The sequence below is a fragment of the Cetorhinus maximus genome, chromosome 16 (genome assembly GCF_964194155.1).
Source record: "Cetorhinus maximus chromosome 16, sCetMax3.hap1.1, whole genome shotgun sequence".
Classification (NCBI taxonomy): domain Eukaryota; kingdom Metazoa; phylum Chordata; class Chondrichthyes; order Lamniformes; family Cetorhinidae; genus Cetorhinus; species Cetorhinus maximus.
In genome coordinates this window covers 30903482-30925398 of record NC_135894.1, presented here as the reverse complement: position 1 = coordinate 30925398, position 21917 = coordinate 30903482, and the positions used below count along the sequence as shown (strand labels likewise).

At 43.0% G+C, this 21917-nt stretch overlaps 1 protein-coding gene across 1 annotated transcript in view; it reads left to right on the top strand.

Annotated features, from left to right (window-relative positions):
- Positions 1-21917, top strand: part of akap11 (A kinase (PRKA) anchor protein 11) — a 118177-nt gene that overhangs the window by 41893 nt on the left and 54367 nt on the right. The window contains 2 exon segments of the mRNA XM_078560612.1: positions 5315-5371; positions 17803-17937. Of these exon segments, the coding sequence (XP_078416738.1) occupies positions 5315-5371; positions 17803-17937 (192 nt within the window).

The following is a 21917-nucleotide window of genomic DNA, read 5'->3' as shown; positions in this document are numbered from 1 at the left end:
ACCTCCCTCTGACAAAGCCATGCTGACTATCCCTGATCAAACCTTGCCTCTCCAAGTGGAGATAGATTCTCTCCTTCAGAACTTTCTCCAATAGTTTCCCTACCATTGACGTGAGACTCACTGGCCTGTCGTTCCCTGGCTTATCTCTACAACCCTTCTTAAATAGCGGAACCACATTAGCTGTTCTCTAGTCCTCTGGCAGCTCCCCCGTGGCCAGAGAGGAATAAAAAATTTGGGTCAGAGGCCCTGCGATCTCCTCCCTTGCCTCCCTCAGCAGTCTGGGACACAAATCATTCGGACCTGGAGATTTGTCTACTTTTAAGCCTGCCAATTCCTCCAATACCTTGCCACTCCCTATATCAATTTTCTTAAGAACCTCGCAGTCTCTCTCTCTCTGAGTTCGATACCTTCATCCTCATTCTCTTGGGTGAAGACGGATGTGAAGTATTCATTCAACACTCTACCGATGTCCTCTGGCTCCACCCATAGATTGTCCCTTTTGGGCCCTACTCTTTCCCTGGTTATCCTCTTCCCATTGATATACTTATAGAATATCTTGGGATTTTCCCTACTTTTACCAGCCAGAGCTTTCTCATATCCCCTCTTTGTTCTCCTAATTGCTTTCTTTAGCTCCACCCTGCACTTACTGTACTCCACTAATGCCTCCGCTGGTTTGCTTCCCTTGAACCTGCTAAAAGCCTCTCTTTTCCTTCTCATCATAACCTGAATATCTCTGGTCATACATGGTTCTCTAGGCTTGTTGCTCCTTCCTATCACCCTAGAGGGAACATGTTGAGCCTGTACCCTCCCCATTTCCTTTTGAATGCCCCCCACTGCTCCCCTGTAGATTTAGCCACAAGTAGCTGTTCCCAGTCTACCTTGGCCAGATCCTGCCTTATTTTACTAAAATCCAGCCCCCCCCCCACCCCCGCAATCCAAAACATTTTTTTGCAACTTGTCTATTTCTTTGTCCATAACAAACTTAAACTGTACCATGTTGTGGTCGCTATCACTAAAATGCTCGCCCACCACCACCTCAGCCTCCGACTTCATTCCCCAGAATTAGGTCCAGCACTGCACTGTCCCTTGTTGGACCCTCTACATATTGATCTAAAAAGTTCTCCTGTACACATTTCAAGAAATCCACTCCATCCAAGCCCTTAACACTATGTCTATCCCGATTAATGTTGGGAATGTTGAAATCACCTAATATAATTACCCTATTGTTATTGTTTTTACACACCTCTGTAAATTGTGCACTTATTTGCTCCTCAATTTCCCGCTGACTATCTGGGGGTCTGAAATAAACACCTAACAATGTGGCTGCCCCTTTTCTTTTCCTAAGCTCTACCCACAAAGCTTCATTCGATGCCCCCTCCAAGATATCATCTCTCCTTACTGCAGTAACTGACTCCTTAACTAATAATACAATGCCTCCTCCTCTTTTACCCCCCTCCCGTCTCGCCTGAAGATTCTATATCCCGGAATGTTGAGCTGCCAATCCTGCCCCTCCCTCAACCACATCTCAGTGATGGCTACTATATCACAATTCCACGTGTCAATCCTCACCCTTAACTCATCCATTTTACCTGTAATACTCCTGGCATTAAAGTAGAGGCCATCCAGCCTTGCCTTACTCCCTTGAAACTTAATGCAGCTGTACTCCCTCTGACTTGATTGTTTTACTGTATTATGATGTGTCCCTATTCTACTAACATTGTGTCCCCTTCCCCTGCCAAATTAATTTAAACTCCTCCCAACAATTGCCCTTGAGAAGGTGGTGATGAGCTGCCTTCTTGAACAGCTGTAGTCCATGTGGTGTTGGTACACCCACAGTACTGTTAAGAAGGGAGTTCCAGGATTTTGATCCAGCGATAGTGAAGGAACGACGATATATTTCCTAGTTAGGATAGTGAGTGACTTGGAGAGGAACTTCCAGGTGGTGGTGTTCCAATGTGTCTGCTGCCCTTGTCGTTCCAGGTGGTAGTGGTTGTGGGTTTGGAAGGTGCTGTCCAAGGAGCCTTGGTGAATTCCTGCAGTGCATCTTGTAGATGGTACACACTGCTGCTACTGTGCATCGGTGGTGGAGGGAGTGAATGTTTGTGGACGTGGTGCCAATCAAGCAGACTGCTTTGTCCTGGATGGTGTCTTGGAACCACAGTATTTATATGGCTGGTCCAGTTCAGCTTCTGGTCAATGGTGACCCCCAGGGAGTTGATAGTGGGGGAATCAGCAATGGTAATACCATTGAATGTCAAGGGACACTGATTAGAACCTCTCTTGTTAGGTGTGGTCATTGACTGGCACTTGTGTGGCGCAAATGCTATTTGCCACTTCCCAGCCCAAGCCTGAATGTTGTCCAGGTCTTGCTGCCTTTGGACATGGACTGCTTCAGTATCTGAGCAGCTGTGAATGGTGCTGAACATTGTGCAATCATCAGCGAACATCCCCACTTCTGACCTTATGATGGTGTTAGAATCATACCTCTCAAGACTGAATTTTTCTTTCACAAAATGGAAGGACATGGCATGATCTGGACATTTGGATGCTAACCTGGGATTTTTTTTTAAAGTCATAAGTTCACCTTGGAACTGTCAGCAGACATAAAAACAAAAAACTACTGCGGATGCTGGAAATCCAAAACAAAAACAGAATTACCTGGAAAAACTCAGCAGGTCTGGCAGCATCGGTGGAGAAGAAAAGAGTCGACGTTTCGAGTCCACATGACCCTTCAACAGAACTGAGTGTAGTTATGAGAGGGGTGAAATATAAACTGGTTTAAGGTGGGGGGCGGGGGGAGAGAAGTTGAGGGTGGGGTGGTTGTAGGGACAAGCAAGCAGTGATAGGAGCAGATAATCAAAAGATGTCACAGACAAAAGGATCAAAGAGGTGTTGAAGGTGGTGATATTATCTAAGAAAAGTGCTAATTAAGAATGGATGGCAGGACACTCAAGGTACAGCTCTAGTGGGGGTGGGGTGGAAAGACTGACAAGGTATTAGTTGTAGATTTAAAAATAATGGAAATAAGTGGGAAAAGAAAAATCTATATAAATTATTGAAAAAAACAAAAGGGAGGGGGGAGAAACGGGGTGGGGATGGGGGGAGGGAGTTTAAGATCTAAAGTTGTTGAATTCAATATTCAGCCCGGAAGGCTGTAAAGTACCTAGTCGGAAGATGAGGTGCTGTTCCTCCAGTTTGCGTTGGGCTTTACTGGAACAATGCAGCAAGCCAAGGACAGACATGTGGGCAAGAGAGCAGGGTGGAGTGTTAAAATGGCAAGCGACAGGGAGGTTTGGGTCTTTCTTGCGGACAGACTGCAGGTGTTCTGCAAAGCGGTCGCCCAGTTTGCATTTGGTCTCTCCAATGTAGAGGAGACCGCAAAGAAAGACCCAAACCTCCCTGTCGCTTGCCATTTTAACACTCCACCCTGCTCTCTTGCCCACATGTCTGTCCTTGGCTTGCTGCATTGTTCCAGTGAAGCCCAACGCAAACTGGAGGAACAGCGCCTCATCTTCCGACTAGGTACTTTACAGCCTTCCGGGCTGAATATTGAATTCAACAACTTTAGATCTTAAACTCCCTCCCCCCATCCCCACCCCGTTTCTTCCCCCTCCCTTTTGTTTTTTTCAATAATTTATATAGATTTTTCTTTTCCCACCTATTTCCATTATTTTTAAATCTACAACTAATACCTTGTCAGTCTTTTCACCCCACCCCACTAGAGCTGTACCTTGAGTGTCCTGCCATCCATTCTTAATTAGCACTTTTCTTAGATAATATCACCACCTTCAACACCTCTTTGATCCTTTTGTCTGTGACATCTTTTGATTATCTGCTCTTATCACTGCTTGCTTGTCCCTACAACCACCCCAGCCTCAACTTCTCTCCCCACCGCCCCCCCACCTTAAACCAGCTTATATTTCACCCCTCTCCTAACTACACTCAGTTCTGTTGAAGTGTCATGTGGACTCGAAATGTAAACTCTTTTCTTTTCCACCGATGCTACCAGACCTGCTGAGTTTTTCCAGGTAAATCTGTTTTTGTTCTGTCAGCAGACATGTATTTTCTGTCACTGTCCCTCACTTTTCATAACAAACTGATTGTAGCCAGAGAACCTCCAAGGTGAGCTAGAAATGCAACAAAAAACAAATTGAAATTGGATCCATCTTGTCACCCTGGCTGGATCCACAAGGAAGATGTATTGTCCTTGGCTGTGGTCTGGAACAGATTCTCTCGAACAATACCAGGCTTGTAAAGTCAAATGTTCCTGCCCAATGTTGATCCCAATTCCTTGGAGCTGAAGTGTTCTGACCTCTGACCTCACATGTAGGCTTTGTGTGCAGCTAGGAGGATTGAATTTTAAAAGGCGAAGACTCTCCATTGGATTCAGCACCGTTTCTGACTTATTAGACAGGAAGATAAGGTGACTTGCTGAGGATTGAGTAATGAAAGCAAAAGTCAGTTAATTGGAAGAATGTGATAATACAAAATGTTTAATTATACAAGGGAATTTTATTCTTAGCAAGTTATATCCCTTTGAGGTGCTACTATTAAAAGTCGGAAGTGGAATGAAATGCAGATCTGCTAGTAAAATAACCATACCAAGGGACAGCTGAATCTCACTTATTCACAATGACAGAGGATTACCAGCAGAGGCTGCTAAAGTTCACAATTCTGTATGAACTACTTGCTGAATCCAGGAGTTAGCTTGAAGTTATGAAAGAATGTGCTTGTGTTTATATGTTATGGCCTCAGGGTGTTTCAGCTATTGAATTATTTTTAAAGTAATTGAGAGGTAGAGAATCATAACGGCCAACTTGCATGCAGCAAGTTCTCATAAATGGCATTGGGATAAGTGATGAAATAATCTAGGGTTAGTAGTGTTTGTTGAGCGGTAAGTATTAGCCAGGAGCCTGGAGAATTTGCCTGCTCCTTTGGGCATTGTACAATGGGATCTTTTGCTCTCGTTTGAACAGGCAAATAAAGATGGCACTTTTAACAGTGCAACACTCACTCAGTACAACTTGGATTTCGTGCTCAGGCCTCTGGTGTGAGGCTTGAACCCACAAGCTTCTGACATAGAGGTGGTGGTGATGCTGCCACTGAGTCATGGACGTTGCAAGCTATGTCGATTACTGTAAATGACCAGGCAATGCAAGTTTGTAATCTTTCTCCTGCAGCTTGCAACTTGGATGCTTTATTTTTCTCCTTTCTAAATCACTTGTGTGTTACTCATAACAAACATTTCATAAGTGTCTTAGATATTCCATGCTGAGAGGCATTCGCCTAAATAATCCTTTCTGTGGTTCTGCAGATCATTTTCGTGGGGTTTTGCAGTTCAACTGAAGATGCCGATTCTATTGAGAAGCAGGTACTGTCACTTCACAGTGTATGGAAACAAGGGGTGGAATTTTATGGCCTTGTCGTAGCCATGAAATGTAGCGAGCCGTTCAAGAGGCCATTGACTTCGGTTGGACCAGAAAATCCCGCCAGTGGGTGGGGCCTTAAAATTCCGCCCAATAACTCTGATGCACTGTCACTAAAAGAGTGTGGTGCTCTAGGTCTCTTTACAAACATATGAACATAGGAACAAGGAGCAGGAGTAGGCCATTCAGCCCCTCAAGCCTGCTATATCATTTAATAAGATCATGGCTCATCTGATAACCTGAAATCTGCTTTCCACCTACCCCAATTAACTATCACCCCCTTGCTTACCAAGAATCTATCCACCTTTGCCTTAAAAATATTCAAAGACTTTGCTTCCACCGCCTTTTCAGGAGGAGTTCCAAAGACTCTCGACCTTCTGAGTGAAAAAATTTTGCCTCATTTCTGTTTTAAATGGGTGACCCTTTTATTTTTGAATAGTGACTCCTAGTTATAGATTTTTCCACAAGAGGCATGATCCTTTCCACATCCACCCTGTCAAGATCTCTCAGGATCTTGTATGTTTCAATCAAGTCACCTCTTACTCTCCTAAACTCCAGTGGATACAAGACTAGTCTGTCCAACCTTTCCTCATAAGACAACCTACCCATTCCGGGTATTAGTCAGGTAAACCTTCTCTGAACTGCTTCCAACGCATTTACCTCCTTCCTTAAATGAGGTGATCAATACTATACACAGTACTCCAAACTAGTGCCCTATACAACTGAAGCATAACCTCCCTACTTTTGTAATCAGTTCCCCTTGTAATAAATAATAACATTCTATTAGCTTTCCTAATTACTTGCTGTACCTACATACTAGCGTTTTGTGATTCGTGCACTAGGACACCCAAACCCTTCTGCACCTCAGAGCTCTGCCAACTCTCACCATTTAGATAATATGCTTCTCTTGTGTTCTTCCAGCCAAAATGGACAAATATGCATTTTTCTACATTATACTCCATTTGCCAGATCTTTGCCCACTCACTTAACCTTATCTTTTTGTAGCCTCCTTATGTCCTCTTCACAACTTATTTTCCTATCTATCTTTGTGTCATCAGCAAATTTGGCAACCATTCTTTCAATCCTTTATCCAAGCCATTTATATAAATTGTAAATAGTTGAGCTCCCAGCACTGATCCCTGTGGCACACCACTCGTTACATCTTGCCAACCAGAAAAAGGCCCATTTATGCCTACTCTTTGCTTCCTGTTAGCCAGCCAATCTTCTATCCATGCCAATATGTTACCCCCTGTACCATGAGTTTTATTTTCCGCAATAACCTTTGATGTGGCACTTTATCAAATGTCTTCTGGAAATCTAAGTACAGTACATCCACTGGTTCCCCTTTATCCACAGCACATGTTACTTCCTCAAAGAACTCCAATAAGTTGGTTAAACACAATTTACCTTTCACCAAACCATGTTGATGCTGTCTGAAAGCCCTGAGTTTATCCAAGCGTCCTGCTATAACCTCTTTAATAATAGGCTCTAACATTTTATCTATAACGGGTATTAAGCTAATTTGCCTGTAGTTTCCTGCTATCTTTCTCCCCCTCCCTCTTTGAATAATGGAGTTACATTTTCTGCCTTCCAATCTAATGGGACCTTCCCCGAATCTAAGGAGTTTTGGAAAATTAAAACCAATGCATCAGCTATCTCACTAGACACTTCTTTTAAGACCCTAGGATGAAGTCCGTCAGGACCTGGGCTCTTGTCAGCCCGCAGCTCCAACAATTTATTCAGTACCATTTCTCTGGTAACTGTAATTTTCCTGACTTCCTTCCCCACTTCTGTTTCCTGGTTTTTAGCTGCTTTTGGGATGTTACTTGTATCCTCTATAGAGAAAACTGATGCAAAATACCTGTTCAATTCATCTGTCATCTCCTTGTTTTCTATTATCAATTCTCCAGACTCACTTTCTATAGGACCAATGCTCGCTTTGTTAACTTTTCTTTTTAAAATATTTATAAAAACTCTTACTGTTTTTATATTTCTGGCTAGCTTTCTCTTGTACTCTAATTTTTCCCTCTTTTTTAGCCTCTCAGTCATTCTTTGCTGTTCCTTATATTCTGTCGAATCTCCTGACCTGCCACTTGACTTTGCACAATTATATGCTTTTTCTCTAAGTTTGATACTATCTTTAACCCTTCTAGTTAAGCCAGTCCCTTGAACTTTTTCTTACTCGTTGGAATGTATCTATTCTGTGCAATCTGAAATATCCCCTTAAATATTAGCCACTGCATCTCTGTTGACCTATCCCTTAACCTAACTTGTCAATTCACTTTAGCTAGCTCAGCTTTCATACCCTCATAATTGCCCTTACTTAAGTTTAAAAACTTAGCTTCAGACCCACTCCTCTCTCCCTCAAACTGAATGTAAAATTTAATCATATGGTCACTGCTATACCTAGGGGTGTCTTCACTATGAGATCATTAATTACTCCCATCTCATTGCACAATACCAGGTCTAGTATAGCTGTTCTCTGGTTGGCTCCGGAACATGCTGTTCTAAGAAACCATCCTGAAAACATTCTATGAGCTCCTCATCTAAGCTAACTTTGCCCATCTGATTTTTTTCAGTCTATATGTAAATTTAAATCTCCCATGATTATTACCGTGCCTTTCTGATAAGCTCCAATTATTTCTTCCTTTATGTTCAACCCTAACATGCGATTACTGTTAGGTGGCCAGTAGACAACTCCCGCAAGTGACTTTTTGCCTTTACCATTTCTCATCTCTACCCAATCCATTTCCACATCCTGGTTTCCTGAACTTAGGTCAATGCTCTCTATTGTGCTAATACAATCATTAACTAACAGAGCCACCCCTCCACCTTTTCCTCATTTCCTGTCCTTCCTAAATATCCTGAACCCTTCAATATTCAGGTCTCAATCCATGCCCTCCTGCAGTCATGTCTTCTTAATGTCTATCAAATCGTAATTATTTATTTCTATGTGCGCTCTCAGTTCATCTGATTTGTCTCGAATGCTATGTGCATTCAGATACAGAGCTTTTAGTTTTATCCTTTTATTCTTTTTAAAACCTCTAGTTTCATCTGTTGATTTACTGTTAGATTTGTACTCTCTATACCTTCGCGTCATGGTCTGTTTCTCATTTCCCGTAATAATACCTTTTTCTTTTGCCTTGTCTCTGCTCTTTGGTTTACCACATCTTCACAAATTTGATCCCTTGCCCCTACTATTTAGTTTAAAACTTTCTCTACTTCTCTAGTTATGCGGCTCGCAAGAACATCAGTCCCAGCACAGTTCAGGTGTAGACCGACCGAATGGTACAGATCCCACTTTCCCCAGCACTGGTGCCAGTGCTCCATGAACTGGAACCCACTTCTCCCACACCAGTCTTTGAGCCACACATTCACCTCCCTAATCTGATTTGTCCTATGCCAATTTACACATGGCTCTTTAACAAGCAAAATTTTCTTTGCTGTTGTTGTTTTCTGATAAGTGCCATCTCCATTTAGGCGATGTTTATCATTGTCATTTCATGATGATAACTTCTCGATCTGCATTTAATTATTGGGTCATAAACAGCTAGAGACGCAAGTGTGTTTGAAATAGCTGGCAGGAATTAAAATAAATTAGAAAATTAATAAATTTAAACCTCAAGGTGTACTTAAAATGGAAAAGAAGGCAGTGCAGGAACATACAGTAATACAATTATTGCCAGCTATACTTTAAATAGAGTTAACATTGGAGTTTTGTTGGGCATGCTAACACTGCCCTTGTTTGTATTTCTATCAACAATGAACTTAATTGAGTGAATATTGCTATTCTATTCTAACCATTTACACGTCCTCCAGACCCATCTTTTTCTTTACTTGGCCCGTTGCCATCTGCTTTTGCCTTGCATCATCATTTATTTTATCGTTTACTCTTTCCTTCCATCCTGTTAGGGACCTTTCCTTTTGTTCTGTTCCTATCCGCCTCCTTTTTCCTGCCTTTGTATTTAATTAAAAGCTGTTCATCTTAACATATTCAAGTTCTGATGAAAGGTCATCGACCTGAAGCATTTGCTCTCTCTCTCTCTCCACTGATGCTAGCTGACCGGCTGAGTATTTCAGATTTTGGTTTTTATTTCATATTTTAAATAGTATTTTGCTTTTGTTTATTTTAATTGTACACTGTTCCTCTCAGCAGCAATTCTTGGCTGCTTGCTAGTTAAATCCTTGACTGGCAATGAATTAGATTGTTGTAAGTAAAAATGACAACGGGACGTCCTTTGAAGGAACAGTGGCATACAACAAGAAGGAACTGCAGACCAGATTTGAAAATAGAACACGCTGGTAATGCATCTTTGAGAGAGCAAATTAATTAACTACTGAAATGCTAGCTTAGCTTTCTCCAGTTTCTTCAGTGTTTTCTTTCATGAGATGTGGGCGTCGCTGGCAAGGCCAACATTTGTTGCCCTTCCCAATTGCCCTTAAGCTGAGTGACTTGTTCAGCCATTTCAGAAGACAATTGAGAGTCAATCACATTACTATGTGTCTGGGGTCCCATCTCTGCTAGACCAGGTAAGGATGGCAGATCCTGAAGGGCATTAGTGAACCAGATGGGTTTTTACAACAATCAACAATAGTTTCATGGCCACCATCACGGAGACCAGCTTTATATTCCAGATTTGAATTTAAATTGCAGCTGATGCAGTGGTGGAATTTGAACCCCTGTCCCCAGAGCATTAGGCTGGGCCTCTGGATCCAGTGACATTACCACTACAACTACCTTCTGCCCCTATGCTGTGAGTAGTGCAATTGACATCGATACATTTCCAAGTTTTGCTGGGTGACAGTGCATCTCTGGGCAAACAACAGAATGGTTGCTAAATCGCCAAACAGACTGGGGTTAATGCACATCCATTGGAACATCAACGTCCTAGGGGGTTACCATTAACCAGAGACTGAACTGGACCAGCCAAATAAATACTGTGGCTGCAGGAGCAGGTCAGAGGCTGGGAATTCTGCAGTGAATAATGTCAATGTCTTATTAATTACATGAAGGCTTGGCAATGTCAACTACATTGTCAAAGGAAGCAGGTAATGGGTATTTGAAGACGCAAATCAGGGATAGCTGGGTGTGGGTGAGGACTGTTGACACTGAACAAAGTCAATAAACTCAGCAAGGAAAGGCTGTGAGTCTTAGTTTTGACTTTAACCGGCGTGGGTCCTGTTAAGTAACTCACCTCCTGACTCTCCAAAGCTTGTCCACCATCTACAAGGCTCAAGTCAGGAGTGTGATGGAACACTCTCCACTTGTCTGGATGAGTGCAGCAACGTTTAAGACGCTCAACACAAACCGGGACAAAGCAGCATGTTTGATTTGCACCCCATCCCCCACCTTCGACATCCACTGCCTGCACCACCGACGCACAGTAGCAGCAGTGCATGCCATCTACAAGGTGCACTGCAGCAACTCACCAAGGCTCCTTCAACAGCACCTTCCAAACCCACAGCCTCTTTCACCTAGAAGTGCAAGGGCAAGAGATACATGGGAACATACCACCTGCAAGTTCCTCTCCAATCCACATACCATGCGCACTTGGAAATATATCATCGTTCCTTCACTGTTGCTGGGTCAAAATCCTGGAACTCCCTCCCTAACAGCACTGTGGGTGTACCTACACCACATGGACTGCAGCGGTTCAAGAAGGCAGCTCACCACCACCTTCTCAAGGGCAATTAAGGATGGGCAATAAATGCTGGCCTAGCCAATGACACCGACATCCCATGTACTAATAAAAAAAATGTAAGTCTTGCATTGCCTTTCACCTACCTTGGGATTCCTAAAGTGCTTCACAGGCAATTAAATACTTTTTGAAGTGTAGTGACTGTTGTAATGTAGGAAGAGGCCATTCAGTCCCTCAAGCTCTGTGCCTTGGTGAGTTCATTGCTGATCTGAACCCCAACTCCATTTACCCACCTGAGCTCCATATCCCTCGATAGCTATACCTAACCAAAATCTATCGTTCTCGCCTGGAGAGCTCCAATTGTCCCAGCATTCACCATTTTTGGGGCAGCATGTTCCAGATTTCTGTCACCCTTTTGGTCAAGATCACTTTCCCACTGTCCTGGAATCACTGGCTAATACAGAACATCATCCATCTATGGTGAGTGATCAGTATCCTCCAGTAGTAGGAGATCCATACTGAGGCAGTAACAACATTTCCTGGCCTTGGCTTAGATGGCATACCTGGAAAATCCTGTCTACTCAAGGAGTACGAGCAAATCAATCCGAGTAATCTCCTCTGGAAGTTTCTCTGATCTTTGGGTCTTGCAGAAAAGTGGAGTAGGAGGAGGGAAGGTGATTCAGATAATGTCACGCATCTCGGACTGTGACTCTTAGGCTGTGTACTGTTGAACAGTGCCTGCCATCTGACAGGTATGACTTCTTTAATTGTTTGCTTCTTATTGGTCAATTAGAGGGATTGGTTAGGTGAAGTCCTACTGTTGGTGTTGTGCATTAGGCTATTTTCAGTGGTTTATGAAATATGCTGCAATAGTGTCAGCCGTAGCTCAGTTAGTAGCACTCTTGCCTCTGAATCAGAAGGTTGTGGGTTCAAGTCCTGCTTCAGGCCTTGAACACACAAATATAGGCTGCCACCTTGGTGCATTACAGATGGCTTGCTGCACTGCCTGAGATGCTGGCTTTCTGAGACATTGAAGCAAGGCCCCATCTGTCGTCCTCTCATGTGAATGTAAAAAATTCCTTGGGGCTATTCCAAGGAAGAACAGGGGTGCCTGGCCAATACTTATTCCTCAATGAGCATCCTAAAAACAGATTACCTGGTCATTATCACATTGCTGCTTGTGGGAGCTTGCTGCGCGTGAATTGGCTGCTGTTTCCTGCATTGTAACAGTGAGTATGCTTCAGAAAATAAGCACTTCATTGGCTGTAAAGGTCAGCGTTTATGTCCTATCCCTAATTGCCTTTATAAGATGTTGGTGAGCCACCTTCTTGAATCACTATAGTTCACCTAGCAGATACAACAGAGACTATTTCACTGAGTTTCTAGGTCAGTTACTCCTCTTGTCTGGTCTCAGTTTTAGCCACACAGTTTTAAGCAGAATTCCAGTTCCTTTCCTTCTTGGCTGATTATTCACAGCCAGCAGTTTCCGTGTAAACAGGGTTCCGACAGTGCAATCTTCCATCCATGGTGCATTTCCTTCCAAAACCTTTGCAACTCTCGGTCGTGGTAGTGTGGATCTAGTGGAAGCGCCTTTACCTTTGCACGGTATGGCCAATCCTGGGCTTTCAATCACTTAGAAGTGAAAGAAACGGTGCAGCAGTCCTAACCGAACCCAAACTGAGTGTCATTGAGCAGGTTACTGCTGATTGATTGTACTGTTGATTACCCCTTCCATCACTTTGCTGATGATGAAGAATAGACTGGTAATTGGCCTGGTTGGATTTGTCCTTTTTGTGAACAGGATGTATCTGGGCAATTTTCCATTGTCAGGTAGATGCCAGTGTTGTAGCTGTACTGAAGCAGTTTGGCCATGGGTGCAGGTAGGGAGCAATAGCCTGCTCACTCACGCTCAGTTTGGGTTCGTTTAGGACTGATGCGTTGTTCTTTCACTTCCAAGTGATTGAATGCCCAGGATCAGCCATACCCTGCAGCTAGTTGTAAAACTCAAGTTTTCAGTACAACAGCCGGGGATATTGTCTGGACTCATGGCCTTTGCACTATCCAGTGCCTTCAGCTGTTTCTTGATATCATGTTAAATGAATCGAATTGGCTGAAGACTGGCATCTATAAGGCTGGGGACCTCAGGAGGAGGCCGAGATGGATCATCCACTTGGCACTTCTCACTGAAGCTAGTTACAAACGCTTCAACCTTGCCTTCAGCACTGATGTGCTGGGCTTCCCCATCGTTGAGGATGGGGATATTTGTGGAGCCTCCTGCTCTGGTTAGTTGTTTAATTGTCCACCACCATTCACAATTGAATGGCAGGACTGCAGAGCATAGATCTGATCTGTTGGTTGTGGGGTTGCTTAGCTCTGCCCATCACATGCTGCTTCCATTTTTTTGGCATGCAAGTAGTCCTGTGTTGTTGCTTCACCGGGTTGGCATCTCATTTTTAGATACATCTGGTGCTGCATCTAATGTGCCCTCCTATACGCCTCATTGAACTAAGTTTGATGCCCTAGCTTGATTGAGAGTGTGCTCAATGTGAAGATGGGATTTCACCTCCACAAAGACTGTGTACTAATCACTCCCAATAATACTGTCATGGACAGATGCATCTGCGACAGGTACATTGGTGAGGATGAGGTCAGGTAGGTTTTTTTCCTCTTGTTGCTCCCTCACCACCTGCTGTAGGCCCAATCCGGCAGATATGTCCTTCAGGACTCAACCAGCTCAGTGATTAGTGGTGCTACTGAGCCACTTCTAGTGATGAACATTGAAGACCCCACCCAAAGTACATACCGGGTTGTTGCAACTCTCTGGTTTTGGAGGAGCACTGATTCATCTGCTGAGGGATTGTGGTAGGTGATAATCAGCAGGAGGTTTTCTATCCAATGTTTGACCTGATGACATGAGACTTCATGGGGTCCGGAGCCACTGTTGGTGATTCTTCGATCCACTCCCTCCCAACTGTATGCCACTGTGCTGCCATCTCTGGTGAGTCCATCCTGTCATTAGGACAGGAAATACCCAGGGACGATGATGGTGGTGTCTGAGGAGGACTTTGCACAGTCGACTGTGAAAGTTTATTTAAGACAGATTTATTTTCTTGTAGAGTCACCTTTAGTCTTTGAGAGGACTTTATTTACCCAGCATCAACTAGTATTAATATAGTGCCTTTAACTTAGTAAAATGTCCCAAGGCATTTCACAGGGATATCATTGAACCAAATTTATATAGCACCTTTAATGTAATGAAACACCCTAAGGTGCTTCATAGGAACATTATAAAACAAATTTTGCTACTGAGCTACAGTAGGAAATATCATGACCAAAAACCTGTTCAAAGAGGTGTTATGGAGTGACTTGAAGGAGGAAAGTGAGGCAGGGAGGTATAGGGAGGGTATTTCAGAGCTTGGGCCTAGGCAACTGAAGGCATGGCCATGATGGAGTTCCAGGGGTAGTTAGGAATAAATTAGAAGAAACTAGAATGAAAATTGAAGTGGATGGTGTCACACTGAAACAAGTGGATAAGTTTGTCTATTCAGGACAAATGATAACAGAAGATGGTCGATGTGATGCTGAAGTTAGAAGGACAGAGAAAGCCAGAAGTAATTTTTTGAAGATGAAGGATGTGTTATCAACAAGAAAACGTGAGCTTGTAACGAGGAAAAAACTCAAGATTCTATACTGTATCCCCTTTCCTGTATGTCTCAGAAACCTAGGCAACAAGTAAATGTATGCGCAAGAAAATGGAGGCCTTTGAAACGTGGGGGAAGATGTATGCTTAAAGTTGCATATACAGACCAGAAGACCAATGAAGAGGTGCTTGAAACTGCAAGAGCAAAAAGAACTCAAAAAAGTGACATCCAGAAAAGAAAATGTCGGCATTTCGGCCATTTGATCAGAGCTGAAAAGCTACAGAGATCTCTTCTACGGGGCAAAGTGGAGGGCAGTGGAAAGAAGGATCGACCTAGGTGTGGTTGGATGACGGATGTGACGTGCAGTTGCAGATGAACTACAGTGGATGTGAGGATGGCAACATTTTCCTTTCCTTTGTGTTTGGTTCCAAAAATGTGTTGTGTGCCCTCACTGCTTGGACATTACTGGACCATGTAGCTCAAGTGCTCAATCCTAAAATGTAGAATCTTGCTAGATTACCTGCTCCTGAGATTAAACATGCCATTTGTTGTCTTTGGAGCTCTAGATGCCAGACTATTTGTTCAGTTCAGAACTTGAATATTGCTGAAAGAGAGACATATTGCTGAAGCTTGTCACCTTGCCAAATTATTTGGCGTTCTTCTGTTTGTCCTAATTTGACAAAAAGCTTCAGTAACATGTCTTTCTTTTCAGCAATAAGATTTGCCCTGTTGTTTTAACTGGAATCTTTTTGCCCTAATACTCTATTGTTGCAGAAAATGATCAAATATCAGTAGTTGCCTTGAGCTGGTAATACATTTTATAATGGTCAGACTCTTGTGACCCTCTCTGATGACTGATGTCTTTCTCATAACCAAGATTTGCACTCCAGGGACAGATGGACTGTAACATCAGCTGGGCGCTGTTCTAAATTGTGACTGGTGCTAAAGTGGACTGGACGTAGATGCGGACAGTGGTCTTCACTAAAGCACAAGTGCATTCAGACAGTGCAGTGAAAAGCTGCTTCCCAGTGTTAGAGCTCTGATAAAAGGCTGGAGAAACTTGGACATTCCTCCTAGGAAGGAGCAGTCTGAGAAGTGGTCTTATCAACATATGAGATAGTTAATGGAATGAAAAAGGTAAATCTGGAATATTATTCTAAAGAAACATTGAGAGCAGGACAAGACAAGACTCGAAGGCAAATTTAGGGCAGTTATCAGGGAGCTAGACACACAGACGCACACGTTCACAGACCCACAAGCCTGCACCTGCAGGCCCACCCTTCCAGATAGCTCAGCGGAGACAAAAACCCTCTCATCTAGGAAATAATTCACGCTAGGATCCTCCTGGGTGGATGCATTAAACAAATGAACTTCTGCACACATGAGTATCTTGTGAAAGGTTTTTGGATTTAGCTATGTTGGCTAATGCCCAGGGCAGAGAATCTTTTTTAGAAGCAAGATTTTGTGAAGACTGTTGATTGTCCTAGATAGAAATTTGTAATTTCCTAAAATAGCAAAAAATGTTTCCATATCGTGGAATGGACTTTTTTTGTGTTCTAGTAACCAAGGTTGATTAATTTGGCATAGGTTTTTCAATGCCAGAATATACGTTCCACCCTCTTGTTAGAATACTAAATGCTCTGGCCTTGAGTAGAGACGTTCTGTATAGCCATGTGAATCTGCCCACCAGTCTGATACCTTTGACATCACAGGAGTTATCTAAAGTTTGGTCTGTTGACCATACTTCTAATCAGGATGAAGCGTTATTGCTGATCCATCATTCAGGACTGCACAGCTGTAATTTCCAGGGTGTCTGCTTTTCTATCTTACTTTGTGAATTCCATGTGTACCCCTGATCTGTGGCAAACATGATAGGAATAAGTAGCCAGCTTTCTGGTAATACCTTCATATTTGAAAAGGGTTAGAATTCGAAATTGTTGCTTTCTTTCAGGCTGCTTCTGTCATTGCACTAGAGCATCCAGAGCTGATATGTTCTTGTGGAACAGTTATTCTGCAAGCTGTGATTTTTTTCCAGGCTTCCTAGGCTAAGGCTGGGGTTTCCCCATAGGTTTCGACAGAACCGGCGTTAGAATTTTACATCTCTACAATTGCAGTTTTACATCTGGCATCCCGTGTGTCAGAAGTGCAATCATCATCAATGTCTATAGATTTCCCTTGCTGTTTCAGGAGCTTGTTACACACACATTGACTGTCACACTTCCTGCATTACACCGGTGACTACACTTGGAAGTACTTCACTGTCTGTAAAGTGCCTTAGGCCATCCTTAGGTTATAAAACGCGCTGTCTAAATGCAAGTCTTTCTTCCTAACTTCATGGAGCAAAAGGCGATCTTGGCTGATGATTGTAATAAAAGGCCAGGTTCAAACCAGGATAAACCGGTGTCTCAGTAAATGGGCTAGCAACTATATTTTCCTTCATCAGTTGACAAGCCAGCAATGGGATGTGGGGTCATTAAACTCCTTCAACCCAAGCATTGGCCACTTATGGCTTATGTTGATAGGAATACCTTGGATTTCAGTTGTCTGTTGTCAAGTGCTGCTGATCAGGTCTCTGCAAAGGATTATACTTTTTATTATAGTTGTCTCAAGGTAAATGAGTCATGCTTTGGGAATTATTGTGGCAAAATCTGCTGTCCACAGAAGCCAAAACCAATGAAGAGGTAAGTTTATTGCTTCTGATGTTGTGCTCTGTTTTCCTTGTAGCTCCCTCACACAATCTCAGCCCTCTTGCCTGTACCCTGATTTTGAGCATTATTAACTTATGATGGTAAACTGCAGGGCCCCATGGAAATAATGTTTCTGGTATAGGTGTTGGGAGGGGAGAGAATTGTGGCACATGGAGTTGGTGGTGTCCAAAATCTCTCCCCAGGGTTCTCTTCTGCACTGTGTATTCTGTATTTGCGCCATTCGCATAGTGAGTAAGTCCTGAAAGAATAAATGCAGGATGTACCAGCAGTGGACAATCTCACTTTTCATCCTTGAGAGTCTGTGCTTTGCTTTTTGATTTGTCCTGATTTATTAAAACCCATAGCAGGTGGTGTGACTCACTCTGCAACCTGTGATTCCCTTGCATAGGCCCTGGCTGCAATAGACCCGGAGCTTCCTGGTTTGCTGAATTCACTAAAGCTCGACAGCCTAAAGGACACTGAAATTGCTCTTTTAACAGATTTGAAGAAACACTCCAAGACAAAAGAGAACACCATCAGCCAGGTAATAATAGCACCACGCCTAATGGGAAGAAGCTGAGTCTTCAGTTACCTGCTGTACAGTTATATATAATGCTGTGTCTAAGGCTGTATACATTTTATGGTACAGAGTAAAATGGATCCTAATAATTGCAGTTTCAGAACCACTCCAGTTAAGCATATCATTGTCAGTCTTGCATTAAGATGCTCACTAAACAACAGGGTGTTAGCATCAATTATTTCCAATTTCATGATTTTGGATGTGATGAAATTTGTAGTTCCACAATCTACCTTGGAGCCTGCAAATGGGTAAGCATGCAAATAACTTGCACTGTCAACAGAAAACTGCAAGACTTGTTGCAATGATAAAATAAAGTGGTATATTTTTTGGAAGCTTACTATTTATGTTCTATTTGTTACATTCTATTTTTGAATACATTTCAAAAAAACTTAATTAAATTGCCTCACAAAAACAACTTAACTCTAGTTCTGCAAAGGTTCTGTATGTACAATCACTATTTCTGTTCTGTAACTGCTGTGTGGTAATACATTTCCAGTCCAAACTTTACTTAGGAGACAACCTCTTACCCTCTTACCTCCTCCCCGTAAGTGAAGTCCCCATTCACCTCTCGTTTATCCATAAGAAATATGCCGTTCCCTCGGAGTAGAGACTAGGACGAGCCCATTATGATTAGGATGCTCACTGACTCTAGAATAGAACCATAGAACCATAGAAAAGTTACAGCACAGAAGGAGGCCATTCAGCCCATCTTGTCCATGCCAGCCCGAGGGCATCCAGGTGCCCTTTCTAATCCCACCTTCCTGCACCCGGCCCATAGCCCTGCAGCTTACAACACTTAAGGTGCAGATCCAGGTACTTTTTAAGAGTTTGGAGTTTCTGCCTCTACCACCAACTTGGGCAGCAGATTCCAGACATCCACTACCCTCTCCATAAAAAAGTTCTTCCTCATGGCCCCCCTACACCTTCTGCCACTTATCTTGAATCTACGTCCCCTGGTTCTAGAATTCTCCACCAAGGGAAACAATTTTATCCTGTCTACTCTATCTATTCCCCTCATAATTTTGTACACCTCAATCAGGTCACCTCTCAGCCTTCTTTGTTCTAAGGAAAATAACTCCAACCTATCCAATCTCTCCTCGTAGCTAGACTTTTCTAACCCTGGCAATATTCTTGTAAACCTCCTCTGCACTCTCTCCAGAGCTATTATGTCTTTCCTGTAATGTGGTGACCATAACTGCACACAATACTCCAGTTGTGGCCTCACCAGTGTTTTATACAATTCCAACATTATATCCTTACTTTTATATTCTATACCTCTGCCAGTGAAGGAGAGCATTCCATATGCCTTCTTTACAACCTTGTCTACTTGAACTGCAAGGACCTGTGTAGTTGTACGCCAAGATCTCTCACTTCATCTACCCCTCTTAGTATATTCCCATTTATTGTGTAATCCCTGTAACTGTTTGACCTCCCTAAATGTATGACCTCACTCTTCTCTATGTTAAAATCCATCTGCCACTTTACCGCCCACTCCACCAACCCATCTATATTGTTTTGGAGATTATGGCTATCCTCTACACTATCCACTACTCGGCCAATCTTTGTGTCATCTGCAAATTTCCCAATCGTGCCCCCCACGTTCGGGTCCAAATCGTTAATATATAACACAAACAGCAAGGGTCCCAACACCGAGCCCTGTGGAACACCACTTGAGACAATTTTCCATTCGCAAGGGCATCCATCGACCATTACCCTTTGTTTCCTGTTACAAAGCCAACCTTTTATCCGGTTTGCCACATTACCCTGAATCCCATGGGCTTTTACTTTCCTGACCAATCTGCCATATGGGACCTTGTCAAATGCCTTGTTAAAATCCATGTACACAACATCCACTGCACTACCTTCATCAACCCTTCTTGTCACTTCCTCAAAGAATTCAATCAAATTTGTGAGGCAAGACCTTCCTTTAACAAATCCATGCTGACCATCCCTGACTAGTCCATGCCTTTCCACATGACAGTTAATCCTATCTCTCAGGATTGATTCTACTAATTTGCTCACCACCGATGTAAGACTAACTGTATAATTGTTTGGCATTTCCTTTGATCCCCTTTTAAACAATGGAACTACGTTTGCATTTCTCCAGTCTTCCGGTACCTCCCCTGTATCTAGTGAAGATTGGAAAATCATCCTCAGAGCATCTACTATCTCCTCCCTGACTTCCTTCAGCAGCCTCGGAAATAATCCACCAGTGGGTGACTTATCAACCTTCAAGGATTTCAACCCTTCGTGTACTTCCTCTCTCTTTATGACTATCCCGTCCAATATCTCGCAGTGTTCCTCCTGGGCTACTATATCTACATCCTCCCTTTCCTTTGTAAACATGGAGACAAAATATTCATTCGAAACCCTTCCCACAGCCTCTGCATCTACACACAAGTTTCCATCTTCATCTCTGATAGGTCCTACCTTCCTTAACTAACCTTTTAGCATTAATGTATTGGTAAAACATCTTTGGGTTATCTTTAACTTTACTTGCTAATCTTTTTTCATGCCCTCTCTTTGATTTCCTTATTTCCTTTTTTACTTCGTCCCTGCACTTCCTATATTCGTCTAGGCTACCTGCAGTGCTTAGTTCTTTGTGCCTATCGTATGCTTTCTTTTTCTGTTTGATCATCCCCTGTATTCCTCTAGACAACCAGGGGGGTCTAGATTTGGCAGTACCACTCTTATTTTTGTAGGGGACATATCTACTTTGTACAATTAGGATTTCGCTTTTTAGTGCTTCCTACTGGTTTTCCACTGTTTTATCCTCCAGCAGTGCTGTCCAGTCCACCTCAACCAAGTCCCTTCTCATTTCTGCAAAATTTGCCTTCCCCCAGTTCAAAACTTTTACTCCTGCCTTATCTCTGTCCTTTTCCATGGTAATGCTAAATTTAACTGAATTGCGATCACTGTCCCTGATATGTTCGCCAACTGTCACTTCACCCACTTGCTCTTCTTCGTTCCCCAAGACTAGGTCTAGAATTGCATCTCCTCTCGTTGGGTTTGTCACTAATTGGTTGAAAAAATTTCCCCGGACAAACTGCATGAATTTTTCTCCCTCAGTGCCCCTTATATTGTTTGAATCCCAGTTGATATTAGGATGGTTGAATTCTCCTACTATTATTGCCCTCTTGTTCTTACAAGCAGAAATTTGCCTACATATTTGTTCTTCTATCTCCCTTTCACTATTTGGGGGTCTGTTGTATACTCCCGGTAGTGTGACTGCCCTTTTTTTATTTCTAAACTCAATCCATAAAGCCTCGTTTGTTGACCCATTTAGTATACCATCCCTTCTCACAACTGGAATTAGTGCTACCCCCCTCCTTTTTTATCTCCTACTCTATCGTGTCTGAAGACTCTATAACCAGGGATATTAAGCTGCCAGTTTTGTCCTTCCTTTAGCCAGGTCTCCATTATAGCAATGACATCTTGCTGCCATGTGTCTACCTGTGCCCTTAACTCACCTACCTTGTTTGTAATACTCCTTGCATTGAAGTATAAACAGTTTAACCCTGTCAATTTCCCTCGCTAGACACTTTTTGTAAACTTTGCTTCTCCTGTAACTCCATGTCTATCACAACATCCCTAGCTAAAGTTCGACCTCCATTTTTCTGATCTGAATCTGACCTATCTGATCCTACTCCTGGGATCCCATCCCCCGCCATACTGGTTTAAATACCCCCCCAACAGAACTAGCAAAAGCCCCCGCAACGGCACTGGTCCCAACTCTGCCTGTGTGCAGCCCGTCCGCCCACCTTCCCCAGAACCGGTCCCAGTGCCTCAAGAATCTGAATCCCTCCCGGCTACACCATCTCTCCAGCCATGTGTTCATTTGGTCTATCCTCTTATTCCTGCTCTCGCTAGCACGTGGAAATGGGAGTAAATCTGAGATCACTACATTTGAGGTCCTGCATTTTAATTTACCTCCTAACTTCCTG